General features: G+C 47.1%; 6 protein-coding genes across 6 annotated transcripts; 3 read left to right on the forward strand and 3 right to left on the reverse strand.

Moving 5' to 3' along the window:
• Window positions 1–79: 79 nt before the first annotated feature.
• On the reverse strand, window positions 80–1865 carry SAMD00019534_065690 (hypothetical protein; the record flags this gene model as incomplete). The annotated part of the gene is made up of 2 exons (XM_012898389.1): window positions 80–611; window positions 697–1865. The coding sequence occupies 2 exons, from the start codon at window positions 1863–1865 to the stop codon at window positions 80–82; spliced, it is 1701 nt and encodes a 566-aa protein (XP_012753843.1).
• Window positions 1866–2035: 170 nt separating this feature from the next.
• SAMD00019534_065700 (hypothetical protein) lies at window positions 2036–3917 on the forward strand (the record flags this gene model as incomplete). Its single annotated transcript, XM_012898390.1, has 4 exons — window positions 2036–2211; window positions 2273–2383; window positions 2461–3448; window positions 3522–3917. 4 exons carry the CDS (start codon window positions 2036–2038, stop codon window positions 3915–3917), a joined length of 1671 nt encoding a protein of 556 aa, XP_012753844.1.
• Window positions 3918–4154: 237 nt separating this feature from the next.
• Window positions 4155–5367, forward strand: SAMD00019534_065710 (hypothetical protein; the record flags this gene model as incomplete). Its single annotated transcript, XM_012898391.1, has 2 exons — window positions 4155–5235; window positions 5309–5367. 2 exons carry the CDS (start codon window positions 4155–4157, stop codon window positions 5365–5367), a joined length of 1140 nt encoding a protein of 379 aa, XP_012753845.1.
• Window positions 5368–5467: 100 nt separating this feature from the next.
• Window positions 5468–6981, reverse strand: SAMD00019534_065720 (hypothetical protein; the record flags this gene model as incomplete). The annotated part of the gene is made up of 2 exons (XM_012898392.1): window positions 5468–6781; window positions 6868–6981. The coding sequence occupies 2 exons, from the start codon at window positions 6979–6981 to the stop codon at window positions 5468–5470; spliced, it is 1428 nt and encodes a 475-aa protein (XP_012753846.1).
• A 220-nt stretch (window positions 6982–7201) lies between these two features.
• SAMD00019534_065730 (hypothetical protein) lies at window positions 7202–7858 on the forward strand (the record flags this gene model as incomplete). Its single annotated transcript, XM_012898393.1, has 3 exons — window positions 7202–7320; window positions 7406–7572; window positions 7665–7858. Coding segments are annotated over 3 exons (480 nt in total), but the record flags the coding sequence as incomplete, so codon positions are not given.
• A 680-nt stretch (window positions 7859–8538) lies between these two features.
• On the reverse strand, window positions 8539–12927 carry SAMD00019534_065740 (hypothetical protein; the record flags this gene model as incomplete). The annotated part of the gene is made up of 3 exons (XM_012898394.1): window positions 8539–11775; window positions 11851–12408; window positions 12484–12927. 3 exons carry the CDS (start codon window positions 12925–12927, stop codon window positions 8539–8541), a joined length of 4239 nt encoding a protein of 1412 aa, XP_012753848.1.
• Window positions 12928–13503: the final 576 nt, after the last annotated feature.

Here is a 13503-nt window from a genome sequence, read left to right on the forward strand (position 1 = left end):
TTAGGCGCGACATGGACATTCGAGGGTCAGCCCAATGTAAGAGCAGGACTGAGTTTATTAGTTGATTGGTATTGGGTGATCATGGAGTCACATGTGACTTGACAAATGTGATGATTGATTGATCACTTCGGTCTCCGGTGTATGGTATTGGAACAGAGTTACCGCTGACGAATAGGGTAATGTAGGGATATCCATCGATGATTGGCAACACTACCTCTGGAACAGTGTTCTCGCTGCAGTCATAGTCGACCACTTGCACACTGGTGTCCTTGAGCTGCTCGGCGGCCTTCTCAATGTACAATCCCATCGTCTTGCAGAATCCACACCAAGGCTGATTGAAGTAGACTAGTGAATGCTTGTTGGACTTGAGCACCTGCTGATCGAACGTGTCGTAGACCACCTGTAGAGTGTTGGGGATTGCTGGCTTGATTGCCAAGGTTTGTGAAGCAACCACAGGCGACAGCTTGCCATGAGTGAAGCCATCCAAGAATGATTTGAGTGTATCCACTGTTAACTCATTCTCCTGCGAGTATAGGTAATGTGCCTCTTTCTTCAGATCCACAATGACCAATCCTCCATTGATTGATTGAGTAGAGTCGCTGCCTCCAAGTCTAATGTAAAAGTCATGGTAGGTTTGTCTAAGCGAGCGTTAGATCGATACTTAGGGCGAGATAAGGGCGAGGGTGGTGAACATACTTGTCAATGAAGAATAGTTGGATGCTCTGGCGATACTTGGATGCAACTTTGTGGAGTGCGGCAACGGATGGGGAGAAAGGTAGACCATGCTGCTCGACGTTGTAGGGTGTCTCTGATGAGTAGTTCACAAACAGGAGTGCGGATGGCTTGGCCTTGTTCTTGGTCATCCTGTGTAACGATGATCCAGTTAGCTCCATCACTGCAGGCTGTGTCTCGGCCATCCATTTGTAGAGTGATTTGGCCGATGCCGATGATGTCTTGCCCATGTCGTTGAACTGATAGACGCCCTCCTGTGGGATGGCAATCAGCACGCCCTGCTTGACATCGCTGTGATCCTTGAGGAATGGTTGTTGCGCCAACACATCGATCAATTGCTGATTGCCCACCAGTGCCAACTGGACCTTGCCACTGATCTTCTGGGCGACCTTTTGGAAGGCGGCATACTCTGGCGTCTCCTTGTTGGCAAACATTCCAATGATGGTATGAGGTGATCTGAGCAACAGTTGATCAAACTGCTGCTTTGTCTCAATCGTCTCCATGGCGGCCAGCGTATTGGTCGAGAGGAAGGCGGCCAAGGCATGTGGCTGCGTTGGTCCATTGTGTGTGAGGACTGGACGCTGCTTGCGATACAACTGCAACAGCGGATAGGACTTGATCTTTAGACGGTCGCGCAGCTCGGCCTGAGCCTGTCCATTGACCTTGGCAATGAGCACCGGCTGCTGTTGTTCATTGTTGTACAACTTGCGGGCGGCACGCAACTCCTTCAGCAAGGCGATAGAGCGAGCGCACCAAGGTGCATAGAACATCACCAACACATTCTCATTCTCTGCAATGGCTCTGTTGAAGTTGGTGCTATTCAAATCTATCACCTTGGCAAAGTTGAGTTCATATCGTGAGCGTAGCTCCTCGTCGATTGCCCTCTGTGCCGCCTCCTTCTCAGTCTCTTTGTTGTTGTTATTGGTGGTGGCGGTAGTGGCAGCCTTTGATTGTTGCTCCTCCAACATTGCCTGTTGTCTTTGTCTCTCTTGTTCAATCAAGGTGTCTCTCTGCTCCTGTATCTTTTGTTGTAGCAATTCATTCTGTCTTGTTGTTACCAAGTAGTCATTATAAAGGTATGCCACTGCGAGTCCAACAATGAACACTATCGCAATGTTCACAGTCCTTGACATTATATATATGTATGTGTAGGTGGATGGATGGGAGTTGAATGATTGATCTGCAGAATTGTGAAGATCTACTTTGTCATTTCAAATCACGCCACGTGTCACTTAAACAAGTCAGATCAATCATTCATATCTCATTTCAATCCAATCTAGCAAGTCCAGTGTATACTAGTAACATGTACAACAATATAGTAGTTACACCAAGAACAAAGGTACTTGCAATAGTTGCATGTTACTCATTGTTCATTTGTGTTGCATTGGCTGCACCACAAACAGTTCAACAACCAGGATCAATCAACTACTCTACATTGCCAGCACAGTTACCAATCGATGAGTTGAAGGCTATTCTAAAGTATGTAGTCATATATACTAGTTCTCGATCAAACAACTACTAATACCCAATCATATTACAGGAATGACATTAAGGACATGTTCTATCATGGCTACGACTGCTACATGAAGTATGCATTCCCAATGGATGAGTTGAAGTCACTCTCATGTAAAGGATCAGATACATTTGGAAAGTATGTACATCAAGTCAAGAGCCTGAGTAGTACTCAATCTACATCATACTAACTCAATCAATCAATCAAACTCAAAGGTATGCATTGACTTACATTGATACACTGGTAACACTATTGGTGGTCGGTGGCAATACAACAGAGTTTGAGAAGGGCGTCAAATGGTTGAGTGAGAGCTTGACATTCGATAAGGATATGACAGTGTCAGTGTTTGAGACCAACATTAGAATCCTTGGTGGTCTGCTCTCAGCTCATCTCTACGCAGAGAAGGTCTTGCCAGACTACAAGGGCGTACTTCTGCCACGTGCACTGGACATTGGCGAGCGTCTGTTGGTGGCCTTTGACACACCCACCGGCATCCCATACGGAAGTGTCAATCTGCGCAAGGGAGTCTCGCCCGACGAGTCCAAGATCACATGCACAGCCGGTGGTGGCACGTTTGCCCTGGAGTTTGGCATCCTCAGTCGACTGACTGGCCGTCCCGAGTTTGACAAGGCTGCAAAGCGTGCGGCCAAGGCACTCTGGAAGTACAGGTCCATGACTAGTAATCTGTTTGGCAACCACATCAACGTGTTCACGGGCCAGTGGGAGAGCTGGGGACAGGAAGCCAGCATTGGCAATCAGATCGACTCGTACTTTGAGTACATGCTCAAGGCGGCGCTCTACTTTGACGATCAGGAGTACATGGACATCTTTGTCGACTCGTACAAGGCCATCATCCAGCACACCAAGAAGGACGACTGGTACGTCCTGGCTCACATGAACAACCCCAAGAATGTACAGCACATCTACAGCAGTCTGCAGGCATTCTGGCCCGGACTCCAAGTGCTGGCCGGCCAGCTGGAGGACGCCTACGGCACCACCAAGGTCTTCCATTCAGTGTGGCGCAAGTATGGCTTCACTCCCGAGTCCTACAATCACAACACTCAAAGAATCAACCAGAAGCACTATCCACTGAGACCAGAGTTGGCAGAGTCAATCTACTACATGTACACTGCCACCAAGGACCCACTCTACATCAACATGATCAGAGACCTTGTCTGGACACTAAAGAGTGTTACAAGGACTGTAAGTATACTCTCGCGACCCTTCCATCCATCCACTCACTCACTCTCTCAATCACTCAATCAATCAATTATAGAAATGTGGACATGCAGGTGTATTGGATGTTGAGGCTCATACTCTGGATGATAAGATGGAGTCTTTCTTCTTGGCAGAGCTGTGCAAGTACTTGTATCTTACAGTGGATGATAACAATATGGTTGGAAATGAGACTATTGTGTTCACGACAGAGGCACATGTATTCCCAATGCAACATAGATTCCTCTCTAACAAGTCAACTGGCAAGCAACACCGTCCAACGTCCAAGGGCAAGTCAAAGGAGACGGACATCTTCTCCAAGGAGTTCAACTGGAAGTGTAAGCCTGAATCGTACCTACGCGATATCTCTGCTGGACCAATGCAGCTGGCCGACAAGACATTGGCACAGTCTGCGCCCGAATGGTTCGAAGATCAGAATATTTTGGCATCATTATAATGGTTTTGATGACAATTTCAATAAATTAATATTAATATTTTTTATCCTGAATCAACCCAGGTTTGATTGATTTTCTGATTGATGGAGAAAGAGCACTTTCCAAAAATTATTTTATAAATTGTCTTCCAATCCCTCATTTCATTTCATCAATCCAAATAGAGATAATACTAATAGTAAGAGATAATAATAATAATAATAATAATAATAATAATAATAATAATAATAATAATAATAATAATGAGTAGGAGATCAAATGAGAATAATCATAATAATAATGATCGAGTTCCAACCGATAAGAAGAAGTTCAAGCCAAGACGTCTTAAAGGCAAGGCCAATCCATTTTATTGGCTCACTCAGCTTGGTTTACCCGAGCCAAACACAAATACTCCCTTGCCATCATCAACCCCAACACCAACAACAACAACATCAACATCAACATCAACATTAACAACTGGAAATCATTCAATCACATTCGTGGTTGATTCAATGGTGCAGCCTACATCTTTTGGCCCAAGACCATTCACTCATGCAAGCCTCATTAAAGATCCAGAGATTGAGATCAAGAAACCAAAGGTGCTCAGGTCAAGCATTGAAAGTGACTCGAATCTTTTTGATCTTGGCAACAACTCATTCGTTCAATCAGCATTCTATGCATATAGTCACCACCTACATCTTGTGATTCGACCAGATGATGTGTGGCTGGCGCTGATCACTCAGTTCTCAATCTATGTCAATGCCAACTCTGACCAGTTAAGGTCAAAGTTAGTACCATTCGATGACAAGCGTGAACTTATAGTTCTTATTGAAGGCATATCCACTGAGCCAATAGATAGATTAGCAGCACAATTTAGTGATAGAATCGCAGAGAATATCAAGGATCCATCAATCAGAGAATGGGTGATGCCTGCCTTCACAACGACAACCAACAATGATCGTGTTGTTGGTGCATTCGCATTGATGTCCTCGATGAAGAATTACTTTAATTACACAGTGAGGACTCAATGTGGACTGCCCAAAGTCACCATGTTGGGCACTGTGGACGACTGGAAACAAGTTCGCCAGCGTGCTGAAAGATTGATTGAGTTCGATCTCAAGGACAAGCTGATGTCCAGGTGGCTCGACATCCTACTTCCTGTGTTGGACAACTTGGTCATGTCAGCCGAGGGCAAGCCCGACACTGATTGGTGGAACAGGATAGCCAACAAGGTTGGACGTGGGTCAGGAGTATCCAATCTATCAGGCTGGATCACAACGTTCATTCCATTCACAAACAAAGGTAAATGGAATGCTGATAAGAAATATTACCAAGACAGGGGAGGTAAGGTAGCAACTACATGGCCTGTGATCGACACTGCAATGATACCTTGTGGATATCTAACATGTCCACTCAGGGTGGAGGATATGCGTGGAGTCTTGCAATATCAAACTGATATCTATGCAGGACATATAGTGTCAAAGCTGCCCAATGATGACAATACAATCATTCCACAATTGGATTGGTGTATATTGGTGAAATAAAGTATCTGCATCTTGTGATCATACAGTCGATTTTATTGTATAAGGACTTTCTTTAGCCTCTTGATGAATGTGTCAACATCGTCCTTGGTGATACCAATGGCACAGGCCACTGTTAGATAGTTTGAATGGTAATGGTCAATGTGTGAGCCATAAGCTTCAAACTCAATGCCTGCCACTGTCTTCTTGCCACCCTTCAAATCAATCACTCTTGCGCCAGAACATGATCGCATGAATAACTTTGATCCAATCATTGAAACACTTTGTGATGGTGATACTGATGATGAAGCCGATGGTTCGGGGTCAGTGTCCGAGTGTGCCTTTTGAAGTGTGACACCAAAGGATATTGTGTTGCCAGGAGTGTGCAACAGTCTGTATCCAAACTCCTTAGCAACCTTGTCCAACTCATGGGTGAAGTATGGTATTAGACTCTTCCTTTCATCGAGCAATGCCTTGTAACCTTGCTTGCCCATCGATAGGAGAGTGATGAACATGTCGAGGATGGGCGCACCACTGGCACGACCCGGATAGTTCTTGGCCAACGTGTCGATTAATTTCTCGTTGGGACTGGCCACGATGGCGCCACCAACTGGCACCATAAAGTTCTTGTCCGTGCTCTGAATGATGGCGTCAACGCGACCCAATCTACATGATTGAGATATCTGATGTGTGATCTTTGTGCACTGCAGTCCATAGGCATTGTTGATCACATGTCCAATGTTGAATCGTTTGCACATCTGACTGATCTCGATGATCTTGTCGGGGATGCGTGGCGCGAAGCAACTAGTCGTGCTCATCACACAGACGATTGACTCTGGACCGAGCTTAACAATAGTCTCTTCGAGCAATGCCAGGTTGGTCGTGATCACATCGCCCTGCAACACATTGTCTATTACTACAGGGATCAATCCACTGGTGGCAATCGATTTGAGACATGACTTTTGATCGATACGTGGCCACAACACATACTTGGCGGTTGGTGGACAGAAGTTGTTCTTTAGCGTCATCAATGAGAGTGCGATTGACATGCCCGTGGCCATAGGCAGCACCAGACAATGATCGACCTTCTCAATGCCCGCGATGGACATGGCATCCAACACAAAGTATGTTGTGAGCTTTTGTATGAGTGATGAGCCAGCAGCCTTGGGCTGTTGTTCATTGATATCACCACTGCGTCCAATACCATGTGCAAAGCCAAAGTGACGTCTTGACACAATATCAGAGTAGAGTCGGCCTTCTCTCTCACCAACGCCAGCATTCTCAATAAAGTTGTTTGAATCCATCATTGCCAATTGAGCCAAGAACCATTCAATCGTCTTATCATCCCATCCTTTCTCTGGAAGTCTTCTCTACACATAATGTATTGTACTAAGTCAGTTCAGTTGATTGAATGCAATTGTGTTGTGATCATGATCAAAGGGACAGGTTAATGTACCTGTGACAATATCTGGGTCACTAAAGAGTTGAACTGAGCGATGGCTTGTGAAGCCTGGTCTACATAAGTCTTCTTGATCAACTCTTTGGTCAACTCTATGTTCTTTGGATTCATTGTGTTGTGTTAGGGTTGAGGGTTGAGGGTTGAGGGTAAAGGTTTGTATAACAAGGGGAGGGGGGTTTGAACAAAGAATAATGACACTCAATGACTCATTTCCAAACAATGATTGTGTGTCATTTCGAATGACTTGTGTCATAAAGAACACGACAAATTATTTAATATCTAAACTAATTAGCTAACAAAGAAGAAGACATATAGAAGAAAAGAGATAGATATGTCTAACAATCAATCAATACATAACATTATAAATGGAATGCCCATACCTGCAAACTTGGTGACAGAGGCAGATGGTCATGATGTGGACATTGAACGAATCAAGTTTATATTGAAGCAGTATGTTGTTGTTGTTTGTTGTAAACAGCAGTGGGGTAGTGCATAGTCTTGCAAGGCATACTGACACGTCAGACGCGCATTAAAGTACACCTACACCACCTGTATCAGATTATATGTTTCAAGAGATAACAGAAGAGGTCATAATAACAAAGAGGAATAAGGAAAGAATAGGTGATTGTACAATCTGTGTAACAGAGTTCCCTTTAGATACTGAAGCAATTAAGTTACCATGTAAACATTATTATCATTTCGGTATGTTTATGGTTATGTTGTTCGTGAATGATGAATGAACATGATGACTGACAACATCAACATATTGACAATGAACATGATGGCAACAATAGATTGTATAACTGAATGGCTAAAGATGCACTCATCTTGTCCAAACTGTAGAACACAACTACCAACAAACAATAGTGAATATGATTCAATGAGAAGGATTGTGGACGAATACGAGCAGCGACAAAAGAGAGAAGATGACGACCAGGACCGATCTACAAAGCGATCGACCTCATCGACAAGTAGCAGCATGTTCTCCTAATCATCAATCGATTGAACAACATCAACTTTGGTGTGTTATAAATGTAAATTGGTACAATATTAAAATATATTATATATAACTCTGGGTAACAGGTATTCATGGATACAACTATAAATTCAGAGTTGGGTCATGGAATTGTCAATAAATATCAATCAAGTAAAGATAAATATTAAAGATTTATTAATTAAATATGAAGATAATTATTTTATTATTAATAGTATTGTTGGCATCCACTACATTATTAATAAGTGCTCAAGAACAGTATGTTTATTTAATTATTCCCAACATGAATTGATTTATTAAGATCTAACTAATTGTTTCTTTTGATTGCTTCGGACAGGGCTGGAATTAGACCATCAGTTAAACCAAAATTTTAATTAAATTAATTCTTTAGCTATCAAACTCTATTTCTCATTAAATTCAAGAATAGCAAACTTACTACATCCTCAAATAAATAACTGGAATGTTTATGAAGTGAATGGGCGACAATGATATAGTTTATTTCGAATCGTGATCCAGTCAGTCTGGATGACTGGATATGATGATGGACAGCACCTCTGTTTGTGAAGAATCGTCTCTGCTAAGGTTGGTTAGGGGGTTTTATATATATATATATAATAGTGTATCAGGAGATTGAATGTAATGGAATGGATGATGTGCTGGGATGGGTGATTGAATTATATCAACAAGCTGGTGATAGTTAACTGCTGACCTCCGGATGTTGGTGGCGCGGGGTTGGAGGCCGAAGAGGCGGTGGCCGCCGCAGCCGGGTTGGATGTGGTCGTGGTTGATGTTGACGGCTCACTGCTGCTGCTTTGTCCGTTCAGCAGGGCTGATGCTGAGGGTGGAGTAGTAGTGTCGCTTAAACTATGTACATTGGACTTGGTCGTAGTAGTCGCTAAAGTGGGTTGATGCTGTTGCTCCATTGTCGATGTTGTTGTCGTAGATGATTTTGTTGACTCCTTGTCTCCACTACCGTGGCCGCCACTGCTCGCTCCAGTGGCTGGTGTTGGAAGAGCCTGCATTTGAGTTCCATCCGATTGGCTTGGTGCGTCGGCGGGTGGACTGGATGGCGGTGTGGGCGCCTGCTTGATGCTCTCCAGATAGTCTCTGGCGATGTTGTTGTAAATTGTGATGTTCTCAATATCTCCTTGCTTGTTTGGATCTCTGATCGTGCTGTTTGCCACGCCATTGTAGATCTTCTTGACGAGGCCAAAGTCGCCAGCGCCCACCTGCGAATAGAGTATCTCGTTGTTGGAGTCCTCGACCAGTGCCTTCAAATGTGCGTTCACACATCGCTGAAGTGAGTTGCTGCGCTCGATGCCATAGCCACCCTCCAGCACAGAGATGATGCGACCTCTGGCGTACTTGGCCGCCACGGCCTTGATCATCTTGGTGACTGTGTAGTAGTCCTCCTCGGTGAGCTTGAGAGCGTTGGTTGGGTCGTCCTTGTGGCCGTCAAAGCCGGCGCTAAGGAAGATCAGCTGGGGCTTGTAGGCCTCAAGACGGGGGATGATCTTCTTGGTCCACGCCTGGATGAATGCGGACGATGAGGCAAAGCGCTTCAAGCCGATGTTGAGCACGTTGCTATCGTAGGTGCCATCTTCGCGTGGCGTGTCGCCCTGGTCACGTCCAGTGCCTGGGTAGAAGTAGCGCTTCTCGTCGATCACATGAATCGACACAAAGAGGAAGTTGTCGTCGCCACTCAGGATCTCTTGTGTGCCGTTGCCGTGATGTACGTCAAAGTCGACGACGGCAATTCTTGAGTAGCCGGCAGTCAGCGAGGCGTACTTGGCGCCAATGGCCACGTTGTTGATCAGACAGTAGCCTTGGGAGGGGGCGTCACTCGTGCGGCCAAAGCGGCCGGCGTGATGGCCGGGTGGACGGATGGCGCAGAATGTGCGGTGGTAGCCGAGCTTGGTGACAGCGTCGACGGCAGCGCACACTGAGCCGGCAGCGCGCAAAGCCGCCTTCATCGAACGGTTGCTGACGAATGTGTCGTAGAGCGTCTCGTCGTCGCTCCTCTGTGTGCGCATGACCATAGCGCCGCTGTTGTCAGACTCAAGGTGAGTCTCGTAGTCGCTGTTCTCGGGCGGAAGCTGAGTCTCGAGCTTCTTGATGTAGTGGGCGTCGTGAACGGCCATCACATAGCGCAGGTCGACCTCGGCTGGGGTGTTGAACACCTCGACGATGCCGGGGTACTTGCTGGAGAACTCGTTGATGATGCCGATGGCAATGCGGATTCGGTCTGGCTTCTCCAGATGGAAGTTGGGCACATTGTGCTCCATGCATGCTGTGTGATAGATGCACAGCGTCTTGAATGGGTTGAGGAAGGATATGGACTCGTCGTCCTTGTTGACTGTGACGACAGTCTCGCTGCCATCGTCCTCTGTGATCTGCTCGCGAATGGTGGCGGGGCGCAGGCTGTAGGCCAGTGGGATGTCGTTGCGCGTCAAGTCCATGCGCTGGTTGATCTGGGTCAGTCGCTCGCTGATGGCCTTCTCGCACGAGCCTATCTCGGTGCCGTAGAAGTACTCGTGGCCCCAGTACACGCCCTCGATAAGATTGATCAGCGCGTTGAGTGCGCCAATCTCGTTCTCCAGGGTGACCTGCTTGACGCGGATGTCGGTCTCGCGCTCCGAGATCGTGTTCTTGGAGAGCAGCGTCTCGATCTTGAGGTCGCTGCAACGCTTGGTGAGCGAGTCGCGGATGGCCTCGAGGTTGGAGATGGAGGTGCGCACGGTGGTCAGCTGGCCAACCAACTCCTCCTCGTGGGTCTTGAGCTGGCGATGGTCGACCATCGTCTTCTTCATCTGGTCCTCCAGCTGCGCCAGCTCGTTGTTGATGCGCTGCTCGTTGACCTTGTCGTGTTGCACGTCCTTCTCAAAGTTCTTGTGGATCTCCTCGATGGTCTTTTGCGCGTTGTCTATGGAGATGACGAGGACGTTGCGGGCCGATGTGCACTCCTTCTCGATCATGTTGGACAGCTGGTGGTGCTCATAGACACGCGATATGGCGCGCTCCAGTGGCTGGTTGCGCGTGATGTTGTTGGACGACTTGATCTTGTCGTCGTCCAGCGCCTTCATCTCCTGTTGCATCGAGAGGATCGTCTGGGATGACTCGAGGTTGCGCTTGAAGAGCAGCGCCAGCTCCTCAATTGAGCGCCACACCATAGTGTACTCGTTGGACCAGCGGATCATACGCAGGCTGTTCATTGTGCTGACCAGCGTCTTGAACTGCGCCAGCATCTCGGCTGAGGGATTCTCGAGCAGGTTGTTGAAGAACTTGATCGAGTTGAACGATTGATCGATGAAGAAGTCGACCGGTGTGATGGGCTTGCGCTCGGGCGACATGATCGAGTGATACTGGACGGCGCTTGGCGATGCGTCCGAGGCGGGTGAGCCTGGCGCCGAGATCAACTCCTCGCCCTCCAGCGTCCTCTTCTTGCCACGTACCTCTGGCGTGGAAGATGACTTCTTCTTTCTCTTGCCTGGACCAAAGGCGTCCTCGCCCTGCTGTGATTGCTGCTGTGTGCCTTGGAGCTGCAGTTGCTGCTGCTGAAGCTGCGACTGAAGGTTGGGCGTGACCGGCGTCAGATTGGGCGTGGCCGTGGTCGACGAGGTCTTTGGGGTGCGCACCTTGCGCGGTTGTTGCTGGTAGGAGCTTGGATGGACCATCTCGCGGACCCATCTCGTTCTCTCACGCTCCTTGCCTCTGACCTTGATGGCGTTGCACACCCAGCACTGCCACTTGTCGTCTACCGGTTTGTTATCGTACTTGGCCATCACAAAGTCGATGCATGGCTCGCAGAAGCCAAAGGCGCACTCCTCATTCGCGCAATGAGTCAATCTCTTTGTAGACTCTCCACAGATACCACAAACAGTATCCTTATTTCCCTTCTCCTCGACCCAGAACTAAATGGAGTGTTGATGATCATAATGTTAGTCGCGTGTTGTGGAATGATTCCTTGTGATCACGTTTGAACTTACACCTTTGCCAAGCATCTCGTGAAGTCTGGACTCGGACTTGATGGCATGGGTCTTGCATGTTGGCACGAGACTAGGTCGCAGCAGCTTGAGTGAACGGTCTGCCTTGGTACAGGTGCCGTACCAGCATGGACGGATGTCCAGGGCGTTGGGCTGCGACTTTTTGGTCTTGCTGCCCTTGCCCTTCTTGTCGCCATCGCCAGCTTGCTCGCCGCCACTCTCATCGTCGGCTGGCTGCGCGGCCTTCTTGGGCGGACGACCTGGCTTCCTTGCCTGTGGCGTGGACGATGACGTGTCCATTGGTGTGGCGCTGCTGGTGTTGTTGGTATCCTCTCCATCGTTATATTTCTTTGGCTTCTTGGACAGTCTCTTGGACTGTGGTGACTCGATGTCTGCCGTCGTCTGATCGGTCGTTGTATTCGTACTTGTTGTTGTTGTGCTCGTAGTGCTAGTAGTTGGTGCATCACCATCTTGTTGTGCGGCCGTCAAGTCATCCACACTATCATCTTGTTCTGGGTTCTCGGTATCATTCTTCTTCTTCATATTTCTAAGTCTTCTCTGCTGTGTATGTGTACATTGTTAGTCATGGTCATGGGCATGGCATAGGCATGGTTATGGTCGACGCGCGATACATACAGCTCCTCTCTTTGATAGAGGGTTGAACTCTGATGCGGTCATCTCTGTGTCACCACCAGCTTTGGCGTCGTCGTCCATTGGGTCCGAGTCTGGATCGGACATGGCATCACCGGTGCCTGACTCGCTCAGCTCGACAGCAGTCATACCTCTACGATTACGTTTGTTTGGATTGTTGGAGAATGGTGTGAAACTATTGTTGTTGCCTTGTTGTAATGTGTTTGGTGATGCTTCGTCAGAGAGCATGCGGGCAATGTTGATTGGTGTCATGTCATCGATGCTACTGTCCATTGACACGCTGGAGATTGGTGTCAAGTCACCTGGTGTTGCTGTGCCAGGTGTTGGTGTAGCATTGTTTGGCGTCGAAGGGTTTGGTGTTGACACCTCACCAGGCTTCATCCTTCTGACAAACTTTATAGTCGTCTTTGGCTTTGGCGTTGTTTCCATTGATTGATGGATAACCTACGCTATATCTATATATATGTGTTTGGTTTATATGTATATGTATGTATATATATTTATGAAGTACTGGATGTAATGTAATGTTAGTTAAGATCAATCAATGAATGAGTTGATGTATATGTTTGATGTTGTAATAATGGATACACCAATTAGTTGTAGTTGTAGTTGTAAAGGAATGGAATGAAGACGATGAAACCGGAAAAGCTTGGACATCCAGTTGAATGAGAGTGAAGGAATAAGCAGCGCCAAACCAAACCAAACATTCGCTTGTGTCACGAGAATTATTGGACGACGAGTCACGCATCCAGGTTGTGTTTGTTGGAACGCGGGTGGTGGCAAGCTTCCTTCCCTCTCTTCCAACGACCAACCAACCCCCACCAACAAACAGAAAAATAAAAATAATGGACGGCAAAGGTGGACTGGAAGGAAGTTCCTTTTGAAGGGTGGTGTGTTTTGTGGGGTTGACGTGGTCCAGCTGAAGCGCAGAGATGATTACGCTCAGGCTATGTGTCACATGACAGCCATGCTTGTAAAGCATGTGCACATGATACGATCATGTTG

The sequence above is a fragment of the Acytostelium subglobosum genome (genome assembly GCF_000787575.1).
Source record: "Acytostelium subglobosum LB1 DNA, scaffold: scaffold12, whole genome shotgun sequence".
Classification (NCBI taxonomy): Eukaryota; Evosea; class Eumycetozoa; order Acytosteliales; family Acytosteliaceae; genus Acytostelium; species Acytostelium subglobosum.